The sequence below is a fragment of the Saccostrea cucullata genome, unplaced genomic scaffold (genome assembly GCF_032062105.1).
Source record: "Saccostrea cucullata isolate Sc308-1 unplaced genomic scaffold, CSIRO_AGI_Scuc_v1 ctg4913, whole genome shotgun sequence".
Classification (NCBI taxonomy): Eukaryota; Metazoa; Mollusca; class Bivalvia; order Ostreida; family Ostreidae; genus Saccostrea; species Saccostrea cuccullata.
This window is the reverse complement of record NW_026939230.1, coordinates 65,897-91,014: the sequence shown is the minus strand read 5'-3', so window position 1 is coordinate 91,014 and position 25,118 is coordinate 65,897. Positions and strand designations below refer to the sequence as shown.

At 32.8% G+C, this 25,118-nt stretch overlaps 1 protein-coding gene and 1 long non-coding RNA gene across 2 annotated transcripts; one reads left to right on the top strand and one right to left on the bottom strand.

The window, feature by feature from the left end:
• The first annotated feature begins 1,286 nt into the window (after positions 1–1,286).
• On the top strand, positions 1,287–22,841 carry LOC134252587 (uncharacterized). Its single transcript, XR_009988989.1, has 2 exons — positions 1,287–1,419; positions 22,743–22,841. It is a non-coding gene; the product is annotated as an uncharacterized LOC134252587 (long non-coding RNA).
• Positions 1,975–3,916, bottom strand: LOC134252590 (tripartite motif-containing protein 55-like). The gene is made up of 2 exons (XM_062735089.1): positions 2,475–3,916; positions 1,975–2,191 (listed from the first exon to the last, which is right to left on the bottom strand). Exons 1-2 carry the CDS (start codon positions 3,881–3,883, stop codon positions 1,975–1,977), a joined length of 1,626 nt encoding a protein of 541 aa, XP_062591073.1. The 5' UTR covers positions 3,884–3,916.
• Positions 22,842–25,118: the final 2,277 nt, after the last annotated feature.

The window sequence follows — 25,118 nt, the reverse complement described above, 5'->3', positions numbered from 1 at the left end:
CCATGAGAGGTAGGGACTTCATATTAAGAATGCATACTCCATTATTTAAGTTCTTTCAAATGTCAAGGTCAAGGACGTTGTGACCTTGACTGTAACCTATAATAGCTTTTCCGTACCTTCGCCATAACTTTGAACCATGAGAGGTACATGCAAAGACTTCATATATGGTATGCATACTCCGCTAATCAATTTATTTCAAATGACACCAGGCAAGGTCAATGACCTTGTGATTTTGACTGTGACCTATATGCTTAACAGGCACGTAGCATCGATATTGAAAGTGGGGGGCGGCAAAGAAATTTTTTTTTCTTACCTCAAAAAATTTGACAAGCTTAAAAAAAAACCCACTACCTAAAATTTTTTTTTACGCAAACTTGAAAATCCTATTTCGTTGGGGGGGGGGGTTAACTACCAATTCCTTTCAATATCCATTTTTTTTAACCTTACACTACTGTTTTCCCTTCATATTAATTTACTTAAGTGGCAAGTGGGGAGGGGGGCCAAACAGCCTTTCAATATATATTTCCAATTGTAAAAGTAGTGTTGGCAAAAAAAGTAGGTAGGCATACCCCCCACCCATATTGCTACGTGCCTGCTTCTAATAAACTTTTTTTTTCGAAATTTGCTGCCGCTGGGCTCATAGTTTCACAAACACATCTTATCTTCTTCAGCTGTGTGCATAGATTCCTCTTGATTATGACATGATATTTACATCAAAATGTGCACGACAGAATCACGTCGGAATTATTTAAAACTAACCCTTTATAAAAATTCCTACTCATAGATACTACAAGTGATTTTTTATTACCTGTGTTTACGATATGACCCCCCTCCCCGGTTCACAAGGCCTGCCCTGATCTCCCTGAAGCACCCCTCTGCATTGCATCAGTGATGTGTAAAGTAAATACCGGGGGTTACTGAATCTGAATATTCATTATAAGTACAGTCATGTATATTAATTTATTATTTGTTTGTAGCTGCAGAACTGTAGCTCTCTGAAAAAAAATCATATTGATCGACCGGTCAATAAATTTTTTGGAGAGCTACAATTCTGCAGCTAATTTGTTTGAATATTTCCTGAAAAGTACATGCATATCTGTTTGAATATTATGTAAAACAATGTACCTTTTAAAATTAATTATTTTGTTTATTGAAATATATGTACATGTAACATAAATTTAACATAATGTTTTTTTTTTTTTTTTTTACATTTTAAACAATTAATAAAACAATTATGATTTTGAGCCTTATATAAAGCATTAAATATACAATGACATACCTTATACATGTAAGTTAGACATTAAGGTAATTATGGTTATCATGTTGCTGATTTTCATCAAATGAATGACATTGTTTATTTATATTTAATAAAAAACAAAACAAAAGACAATAAAATAAAAATAAATTAATTTAAAAAAAGTTTAAAGTTGGATGAAAATTGAAACAAATAAAGCCCATTTTTATTAATGATGGTAAAAGTATGATAAGAATTTAAAAGGAGAAAAATATTTCAACTAAATAAATTTAAAACAAATTGTTTAAAAAATCCCAGCTTTAGACATGTTAGACAATGAACAAAAATCTTTAAAGTCACTTGGTAGTGGTTTTGTGGGCAATTTGTTAAAGAAAGTACAAATACATATTTTCACCGGTGAAGTATTTATCTAAAATTATCTTTCACACATATCTTTCACACATACAACATGTATAATGGTTTAAAATCATGTAACAAACATGTATTGTTATTGCAGAAATAAATATTCTGTGGCCTATGTAAATATTACACTGCTACATAACATCACTTGCAGTACTTCTCGGTACTTGATTTTCATTACTTGTCTATTACTCCTTTGAGTAACAGATTATCATTTGTATCTATACACAGTAACCAGGGTCTGTTTAGTCACTGCAGATATTTGATTTTCTTAACTTGTCTGTTTAAATATTGAGCAACAAACAGATTGTCCTTTGTATCTATACACAGTCCATAACTTTGAGGTCATTTGTATCTAAACACAGTCCCCAGGGAAACAATACATGGTCTATGTAACGGAGGAACTGTCCATCCTGGTCTATGATGTGGACACACTCATTGTTATAATCAGCTGTAAGGATGTGACTCTGACTGTCTGTGGTGATTCCTCGTGGATTGAATGGTTGGTTCTTTGGAGCAGGAGTATGTCCAGTGTACCTGAATTTGATCACAATATGTAGAAATTTTTTAAGTTTATTCATACTTTTTTAAAAGAATTTGGTAGAATTTCAAAAGAAATATAATTTTGTATACTGTATATCATGTATATATAGAATTGTACAGTCTTTGACACTACTAATTGATTTGTTACTGAAAATAATTGTACTTTATGATAGACAGTTTTATATAATTCTGTATAAGGAGAAGACTATCTGAGTTGTAGAACATTTGTCTTATCCTTTTGACTTTGTCAGTAAAATATGTTCAATTCAAAGTGTACCTGAATCTCAGTTTCCCGGCCTGATTGACCACCACTACTGCTTTAGCTCCACTGTCAGACACACAGATATCCAGGTTCCTGTTCTCAGTTATATATCTAGTATCAGATGAATAAAGAGGTTTATTTTTATCATCAAACTGAATGGTTTGTTCATCTGTGGAGCAAGAGTAACGGACAACTTTTGTTAGTTTTTTATCATCACTGATCATGGTAACCAGGAGGTCACCAGAGGAGGTACTACAGACACCTTTAGGTCTCCAGTTCTGTAGTCTGATCACCTCCTCTATCTTCTCATTCTTCACAATGTTCACAGTGTCATCAGTATAAACTAGATCTCCACTTTTTGTCACTGCTATGTCCCTTGGTGTGTTCCCTGACTTGGTTGTGATTGACTTGAGTAGTGATCCCTGATTGATGCTGTAGAGTTTCATGGTGTTGTCATTTCCTCTTGTCCAGATTTCTTCATCACTTACACTGGCCACATTGTAAAGTCCAAAGTGATACTCAGTGTCTATGGTGGCGACAATCTCTGGTTCATCAAGCAGCTGTTTGACTGGAGGAGAGGATCCAGCTTCTGGTGATTTCTGTGTTGTCTTCATGCTGTAGCCATATTCATCTGATTTTATCGAAATTGTTTTCAAACTAAACAGTTGGTCTGCCTGCAATTTCTTTGGGATGAATTTAGGAATGGAAACTGTAATTTTTCTTGGAAGGTTTGTATACCTATCTAGGGTGGAAGGCAGACTGAATAGGCTTGAAATGTCTGTAGATTCCAGAACACTATCAACTGAATTGATTTCATCCTTGATGTCAGACATTGTCTTGTTTATTTCATCCAGATGTTTCTGTAGAGTTTGTAACTGTGTGTTTTTCATCTCATCAACTTCAGCTTTAAGTTTCTTGACAAGTTTGTCAATTTCTCTGTGCCAGTCCTCTCCATGTTTTGTTATGGCTGTTGAGAGATCTCCATATTCCTTTTCTAACTGACTCATTCTGTTTTGTACATCAGAGGCAATGTCCTGGTAGTTTGGATATATCTTTTCTTTCAGTTCAGTTTGTTTTTTGATGAGTTTGTCCCTTTTCTTGTCTCGGATTTCCAGGACCCTAACTAATTTATGTCCGAGATGTTGATCCGAGGCAAGACAAATACTACAGATAGGAACATCACAATGGGTACAGAACATCTCACACATTTCTTCATCATGAGAGGTGCATCTGGGGTGAATAAGAGTAGACTTTTTGTCCTTAAAGTGAACAATTTTATGAGGTTTTGAGAGATCAGCAGAAAAGTGTTCTCCCACACAGGCCTTACACAGGTTGACAAGACATGTATCACAGTGCATCTGTACCACAGCGGTCTCACACAGGTCACATCGCATCACGTCCTGGGCACTGGTACGGGGGTCCATGACTCAATCTTCAAAGAAAAATGTCAAGTTTTCAATTTACTGTTAACAGCCATCCATGTTCATATTTTGAATGTCTTAGATAACATGGATAAATAAATTCTGCACACAACCATATCATTCTTGAAGGAAAATCATGTAATTTTGAGGCCTAATTAATTTATATACTATATATAGGGTATATACATGTATATAGCACAAGCGTTATGTTATTTTTTACTGGATCCATTTACCTTCGAAATACCTTTTATCTTTCATATTACATTGATTTTATTTATATTTTTTGGTCACAATATGGGTTCGAATTAAAAGAGGGGGTGGGGGGTTACAAAGGTAATAGTTGCCTTCAGCTTTAATATAGGCTGCTGCCCCAAAAAAATGACAATTTTCAAAATGTACCTTAGCGAAGACATCGAGTGACCAGATATGTCTATGACGCCGATATGCCAAGTGGTTAACGCATGCAATTTTGTGTCCAAAATATACATAAGTACTAATTTCAATATAATAAATCTAGTAAACCAATGCATAGTTGACATGGTTGACTTCACTGATGGCCACTTATATGCATGGTTGTATTTTATTATTAGTCTTTATGTATGTAACATGGTTGTATGCCAACATGTTTGGTGATTCAGGGACCTAAATACTAACTATAGTATAAAATATACATACAATATAATAAATCTAGTAAACCACTGCATAACATGGTTGACTTCACTGATCCAGCCACTTGCGTGTATGCATGTTTGTATTTTATTATTTGTCTTTTGTGTTAAACATGGTTGTAAATATGTTCAAATCAAAAAAAAAAATAGTATATTAAGGTCCTTAGGTGAATCAATGAATAAAGAAATTAAAATAATTTATTATTTTTTTTTTGCCGCTGTGAGCCCCTATCCCGAGTATTCCCGACCCTAAAACTGCTATTACAAGCATAATTTAGAAAATAATAAATCTTTAAAACAACAACAAAACCGATTTATTAATCCTTTATATCTTTTCTGGTCACAAAAACTGAAAAGCCAACCCCCCCCCCCCCCCACACACACACAACATCCACCAGGTTTGAGTGGTGAACAGGTGAATATAAGATTAAATAACTCACTTACATTAATTATACTGAATATACTAGTATACAGATATGGAATTTAACAATTCGCTCTACTTCTAAACCGAAGACAAACCTTGATGTGCAGTAATGGCGGCCGCTGACGCTGCGCTGGTCTCTGCATTTGTACGGAAACATATTGGTGCTATTTTGACACTTTTTAACAATCTCTACCCAGAATTATCGTTTCATGTAGCGAAGCGAACGATAACTCTGGGTAGAGATTGACTTTTTTTAAGGAATATCCGATCCTCAGCCAGGTAGGATAGCTCCAAAAACTACCCATGATATTGAATTTGAAATGCATCAAAATGAAGCTTGAAAAAAAAAATACATTTCACGCAACAGTTTTCATTTTGTTCATCTTTATAAGATTTAATGTTTTGTGACGTCTTAAAAAAGTATCATAAAAGTTTACATAAAAAAATAATGCAGTTTTTAGAGAAATAAGATTTTCTTGAATCCAGCCTAAGATACCAATGTTTATTAGCATGATATGAAATAATATGTGATTTGTGGTGTTTTGCAATGATAGCAAAAGCCTTTCACACTATGTTTTATAGAAAGCATGATGGAAACAGAAGAAAAAATGCCAAATGAGTATGAAAATCATGATAATTTTTCTGAATGCCCAGAAACCTATCGTTTTTTAACTTAAAATATATTTATTGATTAATTTGCCATTAGAAAATGCAATGCTGATATTCCTTATTGCTTTTTCTGCAAAAATATTTGAGGATTGTATTAAAAAGTTCCTCAAAGTTAGAGAAATATTCTCCCTTCTCCAAACAAACAAAATACGATATTTAGTTATTTTATAGGCCTCTTCTGTTCTTTCATAGATTGATCCAAATACTTCTTATAGGAGTTTTATGAAGAGACTTACTTTTACAGTTGACGACTGACTTTTACATTTTAAACACATACAAACTCTATACATCAAAATGTAGAAGTCAGCTGTCGAATGTAAAAGTAAGTCTCTTCATAAAACTCCACTTATAATACTGGGGCTTCCGTACAACATAGACTTAGATTATGTTAATTTAGATAATTCTAATTTAGATTATATTAATTTGAACTATGATATGATGTAAATTTTGAATCACAACTTTACAATTTAATTCAGTGTGTGTGTGTGTGGGGGGGGGGGGGGGCACAGCCATACATTTTTCAGTTGGGGGAGGGGGCACAATTACTCCTACAAGTAAGAGCCTCGGTTAACGTCCCTACGCTCCTTCTCGCCGTGAACCTCTAGCATGCTGGAGAAGGGGCACTATCAACTACCAAAATTCATTGACAAGCAAAAATATATATTGACAGACCGGAGAGCTACAGTTCCACCCTTAGAAAAACTGTATATTTATTGCCCACAAAAAGTTGTGCTTGATTCTGGATTAATTTTTCCAAATTCTTACCTCAATAGCAAAAGAAAAAAAAGAAAAAAAAAACAAAGAAAAAAAAAGGGAAAGAAAAAAAAACACCTAAATTTAAAATATCCTTACCCTGTTATAAGGTTTTCTTGTTGACATCTGGACGAAGCTCATTCGACCGAATTATCTTGCAAACTAACATGATAGAATACTAGTAAATAGAAGAAATTTTCGATGATCTCGATCAATTTTAGTTACGAAGCGCTATTAACAACAATGATAAGGAATGTTTTATTGTGGAAACAACCAAAGAATACGTTAGAAACACACGGTTAGTAATATTCTGAGGAACTGTTTTAAAATCATTGAGAAATAAATCGAGAAACAGCGCACTTTTTCGTGCGCAATAAATACACTTTGTCAGTTTTTTCAATGGGTAAGCACTGTACATAGCTCTCCGGTCCGTCAATTACCAACTATATTATTCGGAGAGCTACTACGTTTTTATTGAGGGAACACAAACATGCAATAGCTAAGTTTTCTATAGTATTCTATATATCGGCTAAATAAGTAGCTCACAGGATTATATTAGTTTGCTCATCAGAATTCCACGAGAAATAATATTTTTATAAAGGAAAAATGTATATAGTACCAATAAAACAAATTCTTAAACCATGGTACTTGAAACATTAGAGTTTTTTTTAAAGGGTCTTTATTCAATTTTGTAAGGTTTAAAAATTGAATTGGATTTTTTTTTTTGTCAAATACTACAAAACAATTTGAAAAGTATAAGCCAAAGAAAATAGAAGTTAATGTTTCTTTCAGGTTTGTAATTCAATCGAATTTACAGAAAAGTAACAGTCTGACTAAAGCCAGCCCCTACTATATCACTGATCGTTAGAAACGAAGTGATATAGTAGGGGCTGCATGGCTTTAGTCAGACTGAGAAAAGTAAACTATTAGTAAAATTTGGATTACTTATATGGAAAGTCATCTCTGTTATTAGAGAGTAAATTCCCGGCCAAGTATATTTATCTTTTCAAAGTGATAAGAACATATACATTTTGGGATGAATCTATTAGAAGGTGCACATTTTGGTATGCGATAATTATAAGAAAGAAATTACCTATCTGAATATTGATTAACACAGGTGAAACTGTCAATCACTCAGAGCTAAAAAAAAAAAAATACATGTATTACAAAAAAAAAAAAAAAACAGACAGGACAGTCGAGCTCCTCATAAGACTGTGATACTACGTACCATTCATCAGAGTGTATATTAGTGATGTTTTCCATTTCCTACCAACAGCAAATGATGAAAGGAAATTGAAAGATGATTACAAGGTCCTCATTTCAAGAATAGCCAAGACCTTCCTTCCCCACTTAACATTCCTCTAGGAGGGACAGCCCAAACATATACTAGGTCAGTATTCTCATCATTACAAACAGAAAAATGTTGTTATGCCCACCAAAGTTCTGCCACTGAATGAACAAAATTATGCAGACTGCGTAAAATTTCTTAGTGAATACGAGGATACTTAAAAGAACATCTTCAGACAAGCAGGCATTGATCTTGATCATGCCAGACCAATTCATATTGGTGGGGATCAGCTCACTCGCGAAAGGTTCTCTGGGGCCAAAAGTCTCAAATCAGGTTGTTTTTCTGCCAAAGAAAGATTTGATCACCTTTCTCCTATTACCTTTGAGTTATGGCATACTGCCATGAACTTTTTAAAATTGATTTTTGCCCAACTGTACAACAAATGTGGCAGTGACAAAGGTACTATTGAAGGTGCATGAGCGAGTGTTGAGACAAAGGGAAAATGTCAAAGAAGATGTAAAAACAATTACGACCAGGATAAGGACTTCTTTTTGTCCTTTCTCAAAGCTTATGTAGTGGAAGCTCTGTGCTCCTTCTTTGGCATGAATACAAAGTTGGACAATCCCACAAAACATATTTTTCCCCCAGATTTATCTAAGGCAGAGAGAAAAAATTGGGTAGAGAAAACTTTGGATGAATTTTTGAACCAGTATGTTTTTGCACAAAAATCAGATGCTTCCCTTTCACAAATGCGTGAAATTGAAGAACGCAGAGCTGTTCCTCTAAATGTTACTCTTCCAGGGGGGACAAATATTGTGATCACATCTGTACAGACAAGAACTGTGTTTGTTCAAGATGATGAACAACATGATAGGGTAAAACATTATGGTCACTTAGTTCTAGAACTTGGACTGCTTTTTATGCAGTTCCTAGATGTGTGCAAAACACCTGATAGAGATAGATTGTTGGTTACCTTAAAATACATGATGGTTGCCTTTAAAACGGCCAACAACCAAAGTAAGTATGCACTTGAAATTCTTAGATTTCTTGAACATCAGCAGTCCACTCTTAGCTTGCGCACAGCACATGAGGTTCTTTATGGCTTATTTGTCAATACTCAGGGCAAAATTGATTCCAATATTCCAGCAGATCTTCAGATGGAACATGTTGTTAAGAAAATCAAGCAATTGCTAAAGAATCCCTCCCCTAATTGCAAACAAGAATCTCCATTAAAGAAAACGCAAGCGCTACGTGGCATGGACATTATTTCAAATAATTTTGATAAAGAGGCCAATGTTCTTGTTAGGTACTCAAAACACAAGGTCAGATCTGCTGCTGATGATGAGATAGATATTATAGAAGATCTTCGAGAGGTCAGGCCCTTTGACACTCCGTCATTGTGCGTAAACTTTTAAAAATTTCCAGCTTCTTCTCTGCAACCACTCAGCCACTTTCAACCAAATTTGTTTTAAGATGAACATGGCGGGTATATACAGTCCATAGTAGCCTTATGTTAAACCAATCAAATATATTGAAAGACGATTTTTTAAATAAAATCTTGTCTTTGAAAACTGGAATATTTTTTTCAACTGTAATGGATCTTTTGAACAATTTGAAAAGGCGCTTGCACCATTTAATGTTAAGCTGGACAGGAATCGTATTGAGGCCTGGATAGACCATCACAAATATGTGCTAGATTTTGAGGATGCGTAAAATGGCTACTTGCTCTGTTAGAGTTTTGTCATTCCTTATAGAATTATTCCCCTTAAAATTAGTGTCGATTACCTTTTCATTTTTTATACCTTGAATAATTGTGAACGGTGGGAGACATGTCAGTCTCTAACTGAACACTGTAGTCCAATGTCATATTTGCAAAAGTTTTTTTTTTTCATTTAAATGGCCAAATTTGAATCTCAGTTGTCTGGAATCACTGTAGCCGTCTCTTTCTCCTACTTTGTGTTCATGCCACTGAACTTATTGTGTACTTGTAACATATCACTACAGTATTTTTTCAGATATGTATAGATGGATATCCGATCTTTTTTATCTATATACATACAAACCTAAATTGTTGAATTTTTTTTATTTGGATTAGAAGAAAGGTGTAGGTTGACTGATGTCGCGGTGACATAAAGTCACTTTAAGTCAAGGCAGTAGTACTTTGGTAATGGGAGATTATAGGATATAGGCATGATCTTCAGTGCCGTGTAATCAATCATATCAATACAATAAATTGCTTATTTAAGTAAGATACAAGTAGTTTTAATTATTCAGCAAATTCATAACATCTGAATTCATATTTGGTCAGAAATTTATGTATAAAATGTATACATATCAAATGTTGAGTGAATCTGTAAAGGTGTAGGTTGACTGATGTCGCTGTGACATAAAGTCACTTTAAGTCAGGGCAGTAGTACTTTGGTAATGGGAGATTATCTCAGGATATAGGCCAATGATCTTCAGTGCCATGTAGTCAATCATATCATCTTTACACTCATATTAGTTTATGAAAGATAAATTCTTTACTGAATGAATATGAAATTTGATTAAAGTATTTACATGTATTGAGAAATTTCATCAATATAGTAGTTTAGGCAAATAAAAATAAATCAATAGTTTCTCAGGCTAAAATATTAAATTCAAAATAAAATACAGCAGACAGGTGATCTATTGCTATCCGTTTTCATCCGTCATTGTGCGTTAACTTTTAAAAATTTCCAGCTTCTTCTCTAAAACCACTCAGCAACTTTCAACCAAATTTGTTTTAAGATGAACATGGCGGGTATATACAGTCCATAGTAGCCTTAGTCAGTGTTAATGTAAAAATTCATCGATATGAGTGCCAATAAAATATATTGAAATAAAGAAGAAATATAATGTTTTTCTAACAAAAACGTCTATCTTAGCATCTTTGAAAAGGGGAATAACTTTTTCAACTTGAAAAAATAGAAAATTGAGAAACTATTGATTATTTTTTTTTCCTTATGGTACAATGTTTTCAGTTAGAATTATGCAGACAATGCTGAACAATGGTCATTATGGAATATGCTACTTCAGGTTGTAGATCAAAGTATTTCATCACTAAGTCAGCATCACTAAGACATTCCATTATGTCTGCTATACTGTCAATTTTTTCACTCAAGCAGAACTCCAATTCTCCAGAATTGTCTGCGGTTACATACTGTCTTATAAGTTCCTTACAACTCTGTTGCTGTTCATCGGAGGTTACTGGCAAAACTTTACTGGTGACCTGTGAACATATGTCACAACACTGATGGCCACCAGTATGTTTTGCCCCGAAATAATCTGCAATGAACTTTTTTCTGCACACTTTGGACACCAAAAATTCTTTCATCGCTTTTGTCATGTTTTGCCCTGCAGCGTCAGTAGCATTATGAAAGATCAACGCCTCAGCTGGGTCTTTTTATTCATCCTGATTAATTTTTGTTCGTTTGTCTTGCTGGTCATACTTGTCAGATTGATGTTCAATATGAAGTGCGTGAAAATCTGGTCTCTTGTCTTTCACTTATGTGACACAGGGAAAACTATGTGAAGAACATAGATGTGAACTTAATACATGTAGTTCCCTTTCATAACACATGTGTATTATTGATCTCAGATCCCCTCTTCCCCCCCGAAAAAAATCTTTGAATTGTTTACTTCCTTACTCTCTAGCGTTGAGGGTGCTCCAATATGAACAATTCTTCTCACATGCTTGAGATCTGCACCCATTCCCAGTGCAACTGTAGCGAATATGAGGCGGACACTGACGCTTCCATTTCTTAGACAGTCCAGGATGTAACTGTTCACCTGTGTTGTATGGATTTCATTAATGTTAAAAATACATGGCTGGAAGAAAGTAGATTTTCATTGAAATAAGAAGAAATATTGATAACTTTGATTGATCGATTGTGTATTATTTAATGTCTCTCTTTAGAATTTTCATTTGTGTAGTAAGGTCACATTTAATAAAATTTGTTAAGATATTAAATGTGTTTAGTTATTTAATTTAATGTGATTTCAATGTTTACCTGGCCATGTGCTTGTGTTATGATTTGAGTTGTGTGTAGTGTTTTGTCCAGTTTGGTAGTGTCATGTGATGCATTATTATGGTAATTGAGGCCTTGCCCTTTCCTGCTATTGGCTAGGTCAGTTAGGTCATTTGAGTATAGCTCTACAGGTTTGTCAGGTGGTAGATTTCATGCAGTTCATGCTTTTCACTTTCAACTGAGACCTTGGTCCTGATAGCAGCAGGTTAGATTTCTCCTACTAATTTTACTAATTTTGTTAATTAATTCTCTATACTTTTGACTATGACATTTAAAGTAAATATAAAGTTTATCTAAAGTTAAAGATTTAAATGAGTTAATAATTTTGTTCAATTAAAGGTTTTATTGGTTTTAAGTAATCTGAATGTTAAAAACTATATTTAAGTGTGTATGCAGCACCTTGAACTGTTTTATATTATTTTCATAGCAGCAGGTGCTGGTTTCCCATTTTTTGTCAATTCTGCATACTGTCTATTTACAAGCCTCCAGACACATTGTCTTTGGTAAGAACATGTATTTGTTATTTTAGATATTTTTATTACTTTGAATTGGTTAATGAAGCTACTGGCTGTAAAGTATGTTTGACAAATATTTTTGATCTACCAAGCTTTATCACCAGAATCTATTTTTTACTTCTATTTTTATGTTTTATCTGTAAAGCCCTATGAATCTGTTCATGTTGAAATTAAGATTATTGCTTTTTTTGTTCCACATGTACTTTATATTTCATAATGAGGGAAAGCATAATATTGAACATTTTGTCATATACTATTATATTTCATGTGATGTATGTTTGTTTATGCTTGTAATTATTTGCTTTTCAGATTTACATGTAAAATTATATTTATGTTTACAATTTTAAACTTGATTCTACACTACCTAAGGCTGATTCCACATTGATTTCATCTAATAAACAGTGAACCCTGACAGCGTCTTGATTCTTAATTAGACCTGTAACATTTGTATGGTGGCACCACCATTTTCCTGTGGAATTTCAGGGAATGCTTTGCCTTCATTCACACTTTATGCCACAGGATCGAAAGATCCCCAGGGTATATTGTTTTTGTCCTGTCTGTCTGTCAACTTTTACATACACTATAACTATTGAGTGGATGGAGCTATGACATTCATATTTCAAAGGTCTATCCTTGTGACAAGACCTTTCTTTGGATACCACAAAATTTGACCTCTTGACGTTGGGGATTTGACTTTTACAAAAATACCACACTTTAACCATGGCCATAACTTTTGCACAGTTTTAGCTAGGGCTTTCATATGACAAGACTTTTTTCACCTGGGATAAATAATTTTGACCTTCACATAAGAGTTTGACCCACTTTTTAAATACTTGAACCTTGGTAATAACTTTTGAACAACTAGTACTAGAGTTTTTATATTTCATAGGTGTATTCCTTGAAACAAGAACTAGCTTCCATTGGGTACCAACACTTTGTCCTTTTGATCATGCATGACCTTCATAATGCAGTGGAGTAGGCTGTGACGTCATAGCTACTGAATGGGTTGACGTTACCCGATTGGCTATGTGTATTATTTTCATTTTAAAGTGAATATTTTCTTTTGATTGTTTTTTTTTTTTCTTACATTTTTCAGTCCAATATTTGTTTTAAAATAAACTTATTTTGTAAATAAAGATATTTGACAGTAACTTTTTAGGGTATTTGTACTACTTCCTGGAGTAGAAGTTTATTTTTTCTTTAACTAAGAAAGCTTAAAACCTAGGATCCACCCCCAGAAGTCTGCTGTCGTAAATTGTAAATTTTGGGAATATGGGTGATTTGCATTAATTACACTTTTATTGACTCCATCGCTGTCGAAATCGGACGAGATTTCTTGGCATGTTAATTATATCCACGGATAAAAAAAAACCTATAGACATAAAGAATAGAATTTCAGAGACAGTAGACATTGAAAAGTAAAGACAAATATCAATTATTACATTTGGGAATAACAAACTCAGAAAATCAATGAAAAGGTTTCTTCAACTTCTACTCACAAAAATAAAGATTTAGGAAAAAAAAACAAATTGTTAAATGTATTCGGCCTAATGTCATTTTAATCGGAACGGAAATCGAAAAGCTTTTTGTAGAAAAAAAAAACCAAACCCGGTCCTGTAGGTCCTATAGGTCAGATCCCTATTTATAATGAAGTGATCTTTTCTAATAAAAAAAAACATGATAATTTAACGCGTCTTTCATTATAGAAAATAATTAACATGATTAAACAAATCAAAATGAAGTTCAACGATGATGATTCTTTTATTTTATGAATAAACTTCATCGGCGTCGGAACGGGGGAGGGGCTTGGGGCTGGGGGAGAGGCTGTGTTTTTCTTCTAAATTGATATAAAAAGAAAGTAAAAAAACAACAACTTCAATTTAACTTTTAAAAAATGATAACTCTGGACTCCGGATTTTTTCATAAAGTAAAACACACTGTCATATCTGGAGGGGAGAGGGGTTAGTATTTTTTCCGCAAACTTTAACCTACGCCATATCTTTTGAACCATGAGAGGTAGGGACTTCATATTAAGCATGTATACCCCATTATTTAAGAGTTCTTTCAAATGTCAAGGTCAAGGACCTTGTGACCTTTACTGTAACCTGTAATAGCTTTTCCGTACCTTCGCCATAACTTTGAACCATGAGAGGTACATGCAGGGACTTCATATTTGGTATGCATACTCCGCTAATCAATTTATTTCAAATGACACCAGGCAAGGTCAATGATCTTGTGATTTTGACTGTGACCTATATGCTTAAAGTGGCACAGTGACGCACAAAGGGGAAAATAGACAAATGTAGAATTTTCGCATGACCTCTGTAAATTTTGTTCAATTCCTTAAAGTATTAGGTTTCAGAACCTAAAAATTAAATTTTTATGGGAAAAAATAAAAGTAAAAATAATTTCTGTCTGCCGGCCCCAGAACGAAAATATTGCAAAATACCCTGGTACTTCTTCCTTCCTATTATACGCGTGCGCAGAAGAGTGTTGAATAAGTTTCCATAGTTACCATGGTCTCAGGTATCCACGAATGAATATAATTAGACCAAAAAATTTGATGTAATCTTTTTAAAAGTTGTTAGAACATATTTCTCACCTTTGCATGCTCCAGTTGAATTTTGTTTACAAGTTTGAGCTAATAATAAGAGTAGCGTGACCTTGACATATTAGAAACAACGAAACGTTAGATATAACCTTTGTTTTTCCGGCACTTATATTGTGGAGTCAATTCTTGCAGTTTAATTGTCATATCTTCGCTATATACTCATAATTTTCGTAAGTCTTTCTCTGTATGCTGCAGAATCTTAAAATAAAGATATGATTTTGACTCACTGTGCCGCTTTAAAGGTACTTGGACACAGATTCGAAGTTAATATTTTCTGTATATTTCTTTATAATATCACGAATTATATATTTTAATAGCATTTCACACAAAAATTAATTAAAAATTTTATTTCATTTAAAAGTTATTAAAACTTTAAATTTTTTGGCGGGTTTGATTGACACATCCTTTCACTTTCACAATTTTTAACTGTATTCTTAATCCTTAGGAAAAGTGGCAATCTTGGTGTGTATTAATGAGAAACATTGAAACTTATATCAGGAAAATAATTTTATTTAGGGTAAAAATGTTATAAAGCAAAACTCCTTCACAAGTATTGTCATTCCGTTGCGTACAGAGTTTAGCATATCGAGCACACTCGTGTTATGTACACAGTTTTTGTAAACAGCGGGAAAGCTTTGTTATTGTTTGGTGTTTTGGTTCACCGGGTGCGTTTAAACGCCAAAGTCTGCTCACAACATCTACACGGACTGACAATATATTGTGTGTTTGTTTTGCTTTCGAACATGTCTACTCTGAATTTTCTGGATTATAGTATTAATATTTTTTATTAACAAACAACAAGAATGTCAATTTTCCTAAGGATTAAGAATAAAGTTAAAATTTGTGAAAGTGCAAAGATGTGTCAATCAAACGCGCCAAAAAAATTAAAATTTTAATAACTTTTAAACGAAATAAGATTTTTAATTAATTTTTGTGTGAAATGCTATGAAAATATATAAGTCGTAATATTGTAAAAAAAAAAATATCAACTTCAAATCTGTGTCCAAGTACCTTTAACAGGCACGTAGCATCGATTTTGAAAGTGGGGGGGGGGGGGCGGCAAAGAATTTTTTTTTCTTACCTGAAAAAAATTGACAAGCTTAAAAAAACACCACTACCTTAAAAAATGTTTTACGCAAACTTGAAAATCCTATTTCGTGGGGGGAGGGGGGGGGGTTAACTACCAATTCCTTTCAATATCCATTTTTTTAACCTTACACTACTGTTTCCCCTTCGTATTAAGGCAGGTCCACACTTTTACGGATCCGGTGTTAATTTTACACACCAATATAAAATTTTGATTATCCTTATCTATTGAAAAAAAAATCTTTTTGGATGATTAAAAATAATTTAGCAAGTATATATTTGTTTATTATTATGTAATTGTGCACACAAAGCATTTAATGTACTTTATTTATAGGAATAACCACTTTGCACTCTGTTCATAGGATCTACATGTTTTTAGTACATACATGCCAAGAAATCTCGTCCGGTTTACGCACTGTGGAAGTCAATAAAAGTGTAATTGATGCAAATCACCCAAATTCCCCAAACGCTAGCAAGACAATTTACGGCAGCAGATTTCGATTTTAGGGGGGGGGGGGGGGGGGGGGGGTCATAGGTTTCCAGCTTTCTTAGTTAAAGAAAATAAACTTGATATATTCCACCATTTATTTCTATCAGTGATATTTTTACATTAAAATGAAAATATTAACATAGCCAATCAGGTTGCGTCACATGGGTAATTGTTTTGACTGTAAATTTCCATATAGAATAAAAAGTCTTTAAAAAAATTGGTAGTTGTTTACTTGAAAAAAATATCTAGCAGGAGGTGTTAAACATTACCTGTCACACTTGCTGACACACTCTCACACACAAAACGGTACCTACATGGCATTTTCTGACTTTTTCTATCTGTAAACAGGGCTACCCTCAAATCCACGTGTTTTCAATGTGTCTATAAACATTCCGAGTGTACCGCAGGAAGTAGCCTCCTATTCCCGGGGAAAAAATAGTTCCTGTCGAAAACCTTTATCTGTTCAAAAAGTACATAAAATTTAATAGGCACAGGTACCAAAGTTGTAAAAATGGCTTGGAAGAGAATAGAAAAACGTCTCAAAAGAAAGGAAAATCAATTTTAAATGTATGAACCTACATTTGACTAAGTTCATTTTGATTGGTTATTACCGGTGTGATACCTCTACCCATTTAGTACTCCTCTCCCTTCTTGTTTAACCAGGAAATGATGTCAACTTCCGGGAATCTGGTATTCTTTTTCCCATAATTCGACGCGCGCTACTTCCAAAACTACCATGTTCATCGTACCCGACGTTAATCTATGCTCAGGAAAAAAAACTATATGGAATTACGTAAAAAATTGAAAGACAGCTTATTTCTACTGACAAATTAGTTTACTATAATTAATAATTTTGTTATTCTTTAACTTACTTTTTTTCTTACAGTATTTGATAAATATGAACCTCCCCCCCTAAAAAAAAAGAAAAAAAAAGAAGGGGTACAAAGGCTTCCAAATAATTAGTTTTGTACCTATGTTTTAAACCCAGTAAAACTTAAGATCCCTCCCTCAAAACTGCTGACATTAATTGCCTCGCCAACATCTCTCTGGGGAGTTTCACAGATTAACGTTAATTCGGCTTTTATTGAGCTCGCTCGCCGGACAGACTGCTAAGGTTTTCTTGGCATGCACAGACAGAGAATTCTAAATTGCCTTTATGGACCTAAAGCTTTTCACTTTATTCAAAAAAACTAACTTGAGATCTATTTATCTGTTATTTTTAGCCTATATCATCTTTTTAAATTTACTTTTTAATACGTATTGCGAAGAACGATTGAAAAAATAGATATTCCAAAGAAATAGATATTCCAAAAATGGGGGTATATGTGTTCAAAAGGCTATTTTGTAAAAAGTTTTCTGGTCAACCATAATAAAGTATGGTTTTTTTTGCTAACCTAAGATATAATTCTAAATAATTGTGAAGGAAAAATAGTATATAAACATATAATATTTTGAGAAAGAATTAAAATAAAGATATTTCAAGCTTTTTCTCTGAGAGATTTTGACAGAATCAAAATCAATTATTTAGTGTTTTCAAATAGAAATTTCAAATATTTTCTTGACAAATGAATATTTATGATTTTCCTAAGTTTTAACAATAATTGGATGTGATTTTGTACATAACATAGCTAAATAAAATATGATGTAACACTATATTCTATATGTTGAATTTTTGCTGTTGTGTTTTAGAGGTATATACTCCGAGACATGTTGCATGAAAATAAATCTGCAAAGATATGTTTTTTGGGGCGTTTTAGTTAGATTATGACTTATTCAAGATATTAAAATCAAAAAATAAAGTACGGACCTACCTTAATTTACTTAAGTGGCAAGTGGGGAGGGGGGCCAAACAGCCTTTCAATACATATTTCCAATTGTAAAAGTAGTGTTGGCAAAAAAAAGTAGGTAGGCATACCCCCCCCATGTTGCTACGTGCCTGCTTAAAATAAACTTTTTTTTCGAAATTTGCTGCCGCCGGGCGCATAGTTTCACAAACACATCTTATCTTCTTCAGTTGTGTGCATTGATTCCACTTGATTATGACATGATATTTACATCAAAATGTGCACGACAGAATCACGTCGGAATTATTTAAAACTAACCCTTTATAAAAATTCCTACTCATAGATACTACAAGTGATTTTTCGAGGTGACGTAAGTCTACCTCGTATGCTACTCCACAGCTTAATGGCGGAACCCTGTGATCACTACTTTTTGCAATTTTTTATTTATCTTCGCACTTAGGGACACTTCAGTACTCTTATTGTTGAAATATGCTACCTCAGAGAGCAAGAATCAAATCAGAGATAGGTTGCTAATATGTAAACAATATCACTTGCAAGATTGATAAAAAATATTAAAACGTTAATTTTTATCAGTTCCCCGAGAAATATAGTTCTCTGATTATACATGCATTGAAATCAGCATTTCGGTCACAAAACAAGATCTACAAAGTATTTAATGTGATTTCCAAGCAATAAGTAGAGTTTTTAAAGATTTACAAATACTAAATACAAGTTCCTGAGTGAATTTAACATATGAAGTATCCCTACGCTCCGAACTATTTTATCGAGGGTAAATTATAAACAACTGGCTAAGGCAGAGATCGTGACCTGCATGTATGTGTATCATGGTGTATTAAACGTCGATCGCAGGCAAGGGTATTTGGACGTCGATCTCATGCAAGGGAAAGAACAGAACAGTATATACTGAAACAAAACAGAAAGATGGGTTCTGCTTGAATTGAAATACGCAATTAAACGAAATAGGGGTCAACATAGAGGGGTCTGAGGCACAATAATAGTCTCTATTGAGTTCCAAACCTCATCGTAAGTTATCACAAAAGCGGATTTTTTTCACACCTCTATTTTTGATATTCGTGAAATAAAAAAAAATATGTAGAGAGTGATAACATCGTTCCTTATTTTATAATTCCGATTGGTGTTATCACTGTTGAAAAAAGGCGAAAAACGGCGGGGCGTATCTATTTCGCTGCATGCTATTGACCACTTCATCGAATACTCTGTCGGAACTCCTCTAGAATTTACGATCATACCGCATATGAAATATACGCAGAAACGTCATAACAAAGATGTTGGAGATTAATTAATATTAATATTTAGACCATGAAAAAAAATCCATACTGTTAATTAAATACAGACATACATGTGTATATATTTTAGAGCTTTTAATCTAGTTCACATATTTATTTATACATGTAATAAAAAATATTATTCTGTGGTTTCTGATAATAAAGAATTCACAAGGAAAGGAATAATGATATATAAGAAATTTGAAAATAAACTTTGAAGAAATTGGGAAGTCTATGTTAAAACTTTCGATTGATAATAAGGAATGATTTGTTTTCCAGCTAGACATTTATAAATAGGGGCCTATGCCTTGTAATATTGGAAATATCAAACAATATTTTTTTAGATATGCCTTTCTGTCTCTTTCAACATTCTGAAGATGTTTATTTAATTAAGTTGAATACATCATTGACATGAATTCAATTTTTCAAAGTTTAAATAATTATCAACGTGCACTATAAGAGGACTCCCGAGAATTAAAAAACTTCTACCTGCCATTTCCCTGGTCCCTTAGATTACAAATTTGTTTTCCTGTATTAACCTGTCTATGAAACCTGTAAATAATTTTCCTATATTTTAAAAACGTTTTCATCTTCAGTCGCGTAACACATTCATTTAAGTAAAAGGTGAAATATTCCTTTTTAAAAATTCAATTAACAGGAATTAAAACAGAATGTTAAATTTCAAATATCGTCTGTGGCATTTCCGTAATATTTATAAATTTTAATTATTATAATATAAGTTTTTGTCCTCTTGTTACACTTATTTTAAGTATTTGATACTTATATTTAAAACCTTAGAGTTATATACATGTATAGATTTTGATTACTGGACGAAATCCATCACTAAAGTAAAATCACGAATCCCCTAATCCACTATTTGGGATGTAAAATTTTAGAATGCAATATTACTTTTCTTTAAATTGTCTATTTAGGCCTTCTTAAAAACGGCAAAAAATTATCAAACACAAGAGAGGATCTTTTTTGTATTAAATGCTAATTGCATCAATGATAAATGTTGTATTCAAGCTCCTGGGCCAAAATATACATTTATTGACTGAGTTCGAGGGCAACATGCGTTTTGTCTGACTTATATTAAGAACCAAACTGTCTGCCTGAGGCCGTTAAACCGAAGGCAGACAGTTTGGTTCGAGGATCCGACAAAACGCATGTTGCCTGAGAACTCTGTCAATAAATGTTTTGTTATTCCTTTCATTTTATTTTATATTTTTTGACTTACATGTATTTTGTACAATATATATTCCGTAATATTACATTAGCTTTGTCACTGTTCAACACATAAGAATGAAAATGAGATTAAGCTCTGCAAATTCTGTGACGTAAGCGGTCCAACATCTCTCCGAGCGGTCCAACATCTCACTCAGCGGTCCAACATCGCTTATTTTATGCCCCCTCAGAAAAAAACATTAAATGTTAGACTTTTTTCCGTAAGGATTTGTATAGGAACAAAATTTTAAAGGTATAACAAAATTTGATAATCTCACTTTTGATCCTAATTTCACTTTTTACTTTGGAATTACTAACCTGTAATAGTGAAAAAGTGAGATTGAGATCAAGAGTGGGCTCATCAAAGTTTTATGGCCCCCGAGCTTTGATTTTAAAAATATGGGACACATTATTCTCTGTTTTATACATTCATAGTTGTATGTCAAATATTCTTTTGTTAGTATTTCTGTATTTGTATTACTGAGTATCGCCAAATCCCCATAATCCGCCAGTACCCTAAATCCATCCCTTTCTGGAAACTCCGCGCAGTTTGTAAATGAGTGCGAATGTGACGTAATTTATGCATGCAGAAAAAAAAATCTACAATCAAAAGCTATTTTAATAATTCTAAGTTACAAAATACGTCATAACAAATAAAATTTACACTTTTTTAATTATTGGTATCATATTTTATGTGAAATCAGTAATCACCTTTCCCTCTATGTGCCATTTGATCGGAACTCCCGACAAGTGCGTCAACATGCTCCTTTTCCCCTGTCAGCCATTTTTTATGAATTTCTATTACAAAGGTTCAACATGACACACCATGATGAGTACTAAATTATTTCATTTTTTTATTTATTTATTTTGCATACAATTACCCGTATGTACTTTGTGTTGTGATAGTGTAAGCGCAACATTTTTACATATAAAATAAGTTATTTGTGTTTGCCTTTCTAAAAATGCAGTTTAATATTATTTGAAATCTTAAAAACAATTTCCCATGTATAAAATTCAAGAAAATAGTATAAAAAATTAACTATGGGAATTTTTATAAAATGTTTTAGAGGACCCTGATGCCTGAGTTAGGGGACACAATAACTCTGGCAGGATACACGTTCTATTTAGTGGTTTTATATAAGTCCAGTAACTGTACTTTTCCGTTTATATCATAAAAATAATGTTCATCTTTATTACTGTGTAACAAGAAGCAAATCAAAATATAATTTGAAGATAAATACAAGGTGTGTTCCGCTTATAGTGAGGGGTACTTAAGGATAACTAATTCAGTTTTTATATATCTAATAAGTTAAAAAATGCATTTGTCGTGTAGCTCACTTTTTTTCTTGCCAATGTTTTTCATTGAGTTTCTCCTAGTTAAGTTTTTGTCGAATTTCACATTTTACTGGAAGACGTCACCTCTGACCTGATCTCCCTGAGGCGGCCCTCTGCATTGCATCAGTGATGTGTAAAGTAAATACCGGGGGTTACTGAATATTCATTATAAGTACAGTCATAATTTATTATTTGTTTGTAGCTGCAGAACTGTAGCTCTCCGAAAAAAAATCATATTGATCGAACGGTCAATAAATTTTTTGATGAGCTACAATTCTGCAGCTAATTTGTTTGAATATTTCCTGAAAAGAACATGCATATCTGTTTGAATATTATGTAAAACAATGTACCTTTTAAAATTAATTATTTTGTTATTGAAAGATATGTACATGTAACATAAATTTAACATAATGTTTTTTTTTTAATATATATACATTTTAAACAATTAATAAAACAATTATAATTTTGAGCCTTATATAAAGCATGAATATACAAAAACATATCTTTTATAATATACATGTAAGTTAGACATTAAGGTAATTATGGTTATCCTGTTGCTGATTCTCATCATATGAATGACATTGTTTATTTATATTTAATAAAAAAAAAAACAAAAGACAATAAAAATAAAAAAAAATAAATTAAAAAAAATTTAAAAGTTGGATGAAAATTGAAACAAATAAAGCCCATTTTTAATGATGGTAAAAGTATGATAAGAATTTAAAAGGAGAAAAATATTTCAACTAAATAAATTTAAATGAATTGTTTAAAAAATCCCAGCTTTAGACATGTTAGACAATGAACAAAATTTTTAAAGTCACTTGGTAGTGGTTTTGTGGGCAATTTGTTTAAGAAAGTACAAATACATATTTTCACCGGTGAAGTACTTATCTAAAACTAGGAGACTTATTGTTCACAGAACAATAAGAGGTCTTTCCACCTATATGAATTTCAAATTTGTTTTATTTCTGACTCCTAAAAAAAATTCCTTGAAAAAGAAATCAAAACTCTCTAAAAGCATAGAAAAAATGTAAATTTAAAAGAATGAAAGACCTTGAACTTTGACCTTGACAAAATATTCAAGGTCAAAGGTCAAGGGTCACAATGCAATTGACCCCATGCTTTTACCACTTATAGTTTTCAAGTTATAAGGTTTAATAGTAAGTACAAAGAAGTTAAGGTATTAAGGGTGTAATAGCCATGACCTTGAATATGATTTAATTAAGCATAGTTATAATGAACAACACTTTAGGCAATATTTCCCTTAGTTTCATGCAATTTTGTCCATACATATTTCTTATGTGCTCTTTATGTAACTGTAACCTCTCGCCAGTGGTGCATCTTTCATGGACAAAGAGTAGAGGTGTAATTTTTCTAGTCAGCCAGAGGACAGTTTAATGTTTCATGTATTTAACTGTAAAAATAAGCCCTAGGATTGTATACATTCAATTTTTTTTAGTTCAAAGTCATCAGATATGATATATGAATACTTGTCATCGAGAGAACTTGTCTGCTTTCAGTGACAATTTTAGCAAATTTATTATAAATCGTTTATATTATTCTGCCACAGAAAAATATGGTAGGGATGATCAATAAGAAAACATAGTAAATTTTGTGTGACATGTATTTGTGATAATATAATCACAAAAAAGAATTATTCTATCCACAATATTTATCTATATTCTACATCAGAGTGATGTACCCCCTAAAAATGTAAGCCTTTATTTTTCTTCATGGTATGGTGGGTTGTAATGAACGAACTAATGAGCTTGAGCATATATAATAAAAAGATGATGGTCATACTCAACTCATTTCACATTAGATTCATTTGCTCAGAAAATTGACCTCCTCTCACAATGACCTTGACCTAGTTAGGGTTTACAAAATAACCTACATTTTTGCAGTTCCCATGTGTATAAAGTTCTTCATAGTTTATATTTACTGTACAATGAAGACTAAAATATATCTGACCGATCGCGAAACACTGATCAAAGGGTTTTAAAAATTATATTGTGCCTCCAACATATTATAAATTAATAAAATATGTATGAATATGTTAACCCCCCCCCCTTTCCGAAGCGGCTACATGCAAAAAATAAATAAATAAAAACCCCACACAGATAAAATTCACGCTGACCTTAGACCTTTTTTGTTTTCATAACTCATATTATTTTTTTTGTTTTGCTAAAGTTCTTAACATATAATTACATTTTATTTTTTTTACTGATCGATCTACTAGTATTTTGATCATCTCGGATATTTCACGTACATACGTGTATGATAACATGGATAATTGAACGTGTCATTAATGTATGTTGCATGAGTATCTAGATATTTTAAGTCTGTTTTGTCAATTATTTTTAAAGAAATCATTGATATTTCACAAATCCTGAGAATCATTTAGCACGGCCACAGGTTTGCACATTTCCAGCATATTACACTGTACATTATACAGTAGGGATTATACTAGTATGTACGCAACATTTGTCGCTTTATTGCAGATTCCACAATACATGCCATGCTATTGATATTGTAACATACATTATTCTCTCAAACTGTTTGCTGATATTAAGAGAATCACAAAATTACAATGAAAAGTTACTGTGTTTGTTATTTCGAAATCGGTGCTATTTTTAGAAGTTGGAAAAACCCTTGTAATGTGTATTTGAAGATAACATCGTTTTGACTGCATATTTTGCCAAACCAAGTGTTAGTAAGGTGTTTTCTATTTGATATAATATCAATTCTTTCCTTTGATTAGTTATAATCTGTTCCTTTGGTGTATGTTTTATGATAGCGTCCTAGGCAGTCTTGACGACGCGCCATTTTTGTTTACGAAGATAGATGTTCCGAGAACTGCCGATGTCTAACACCTCGGCATTTTAACCGGAAGTGGCCTATTACACATCTAAATCCTTAAAGGGCAATAACTCATATAAGGGGTCATTGAATCCTTTTGCACTTATACAGTGAACTTTAGCCTAAAGACCCTGAAGACAGTAGTGAAGGTTTGATGTCTCTACGGTCTACGGATT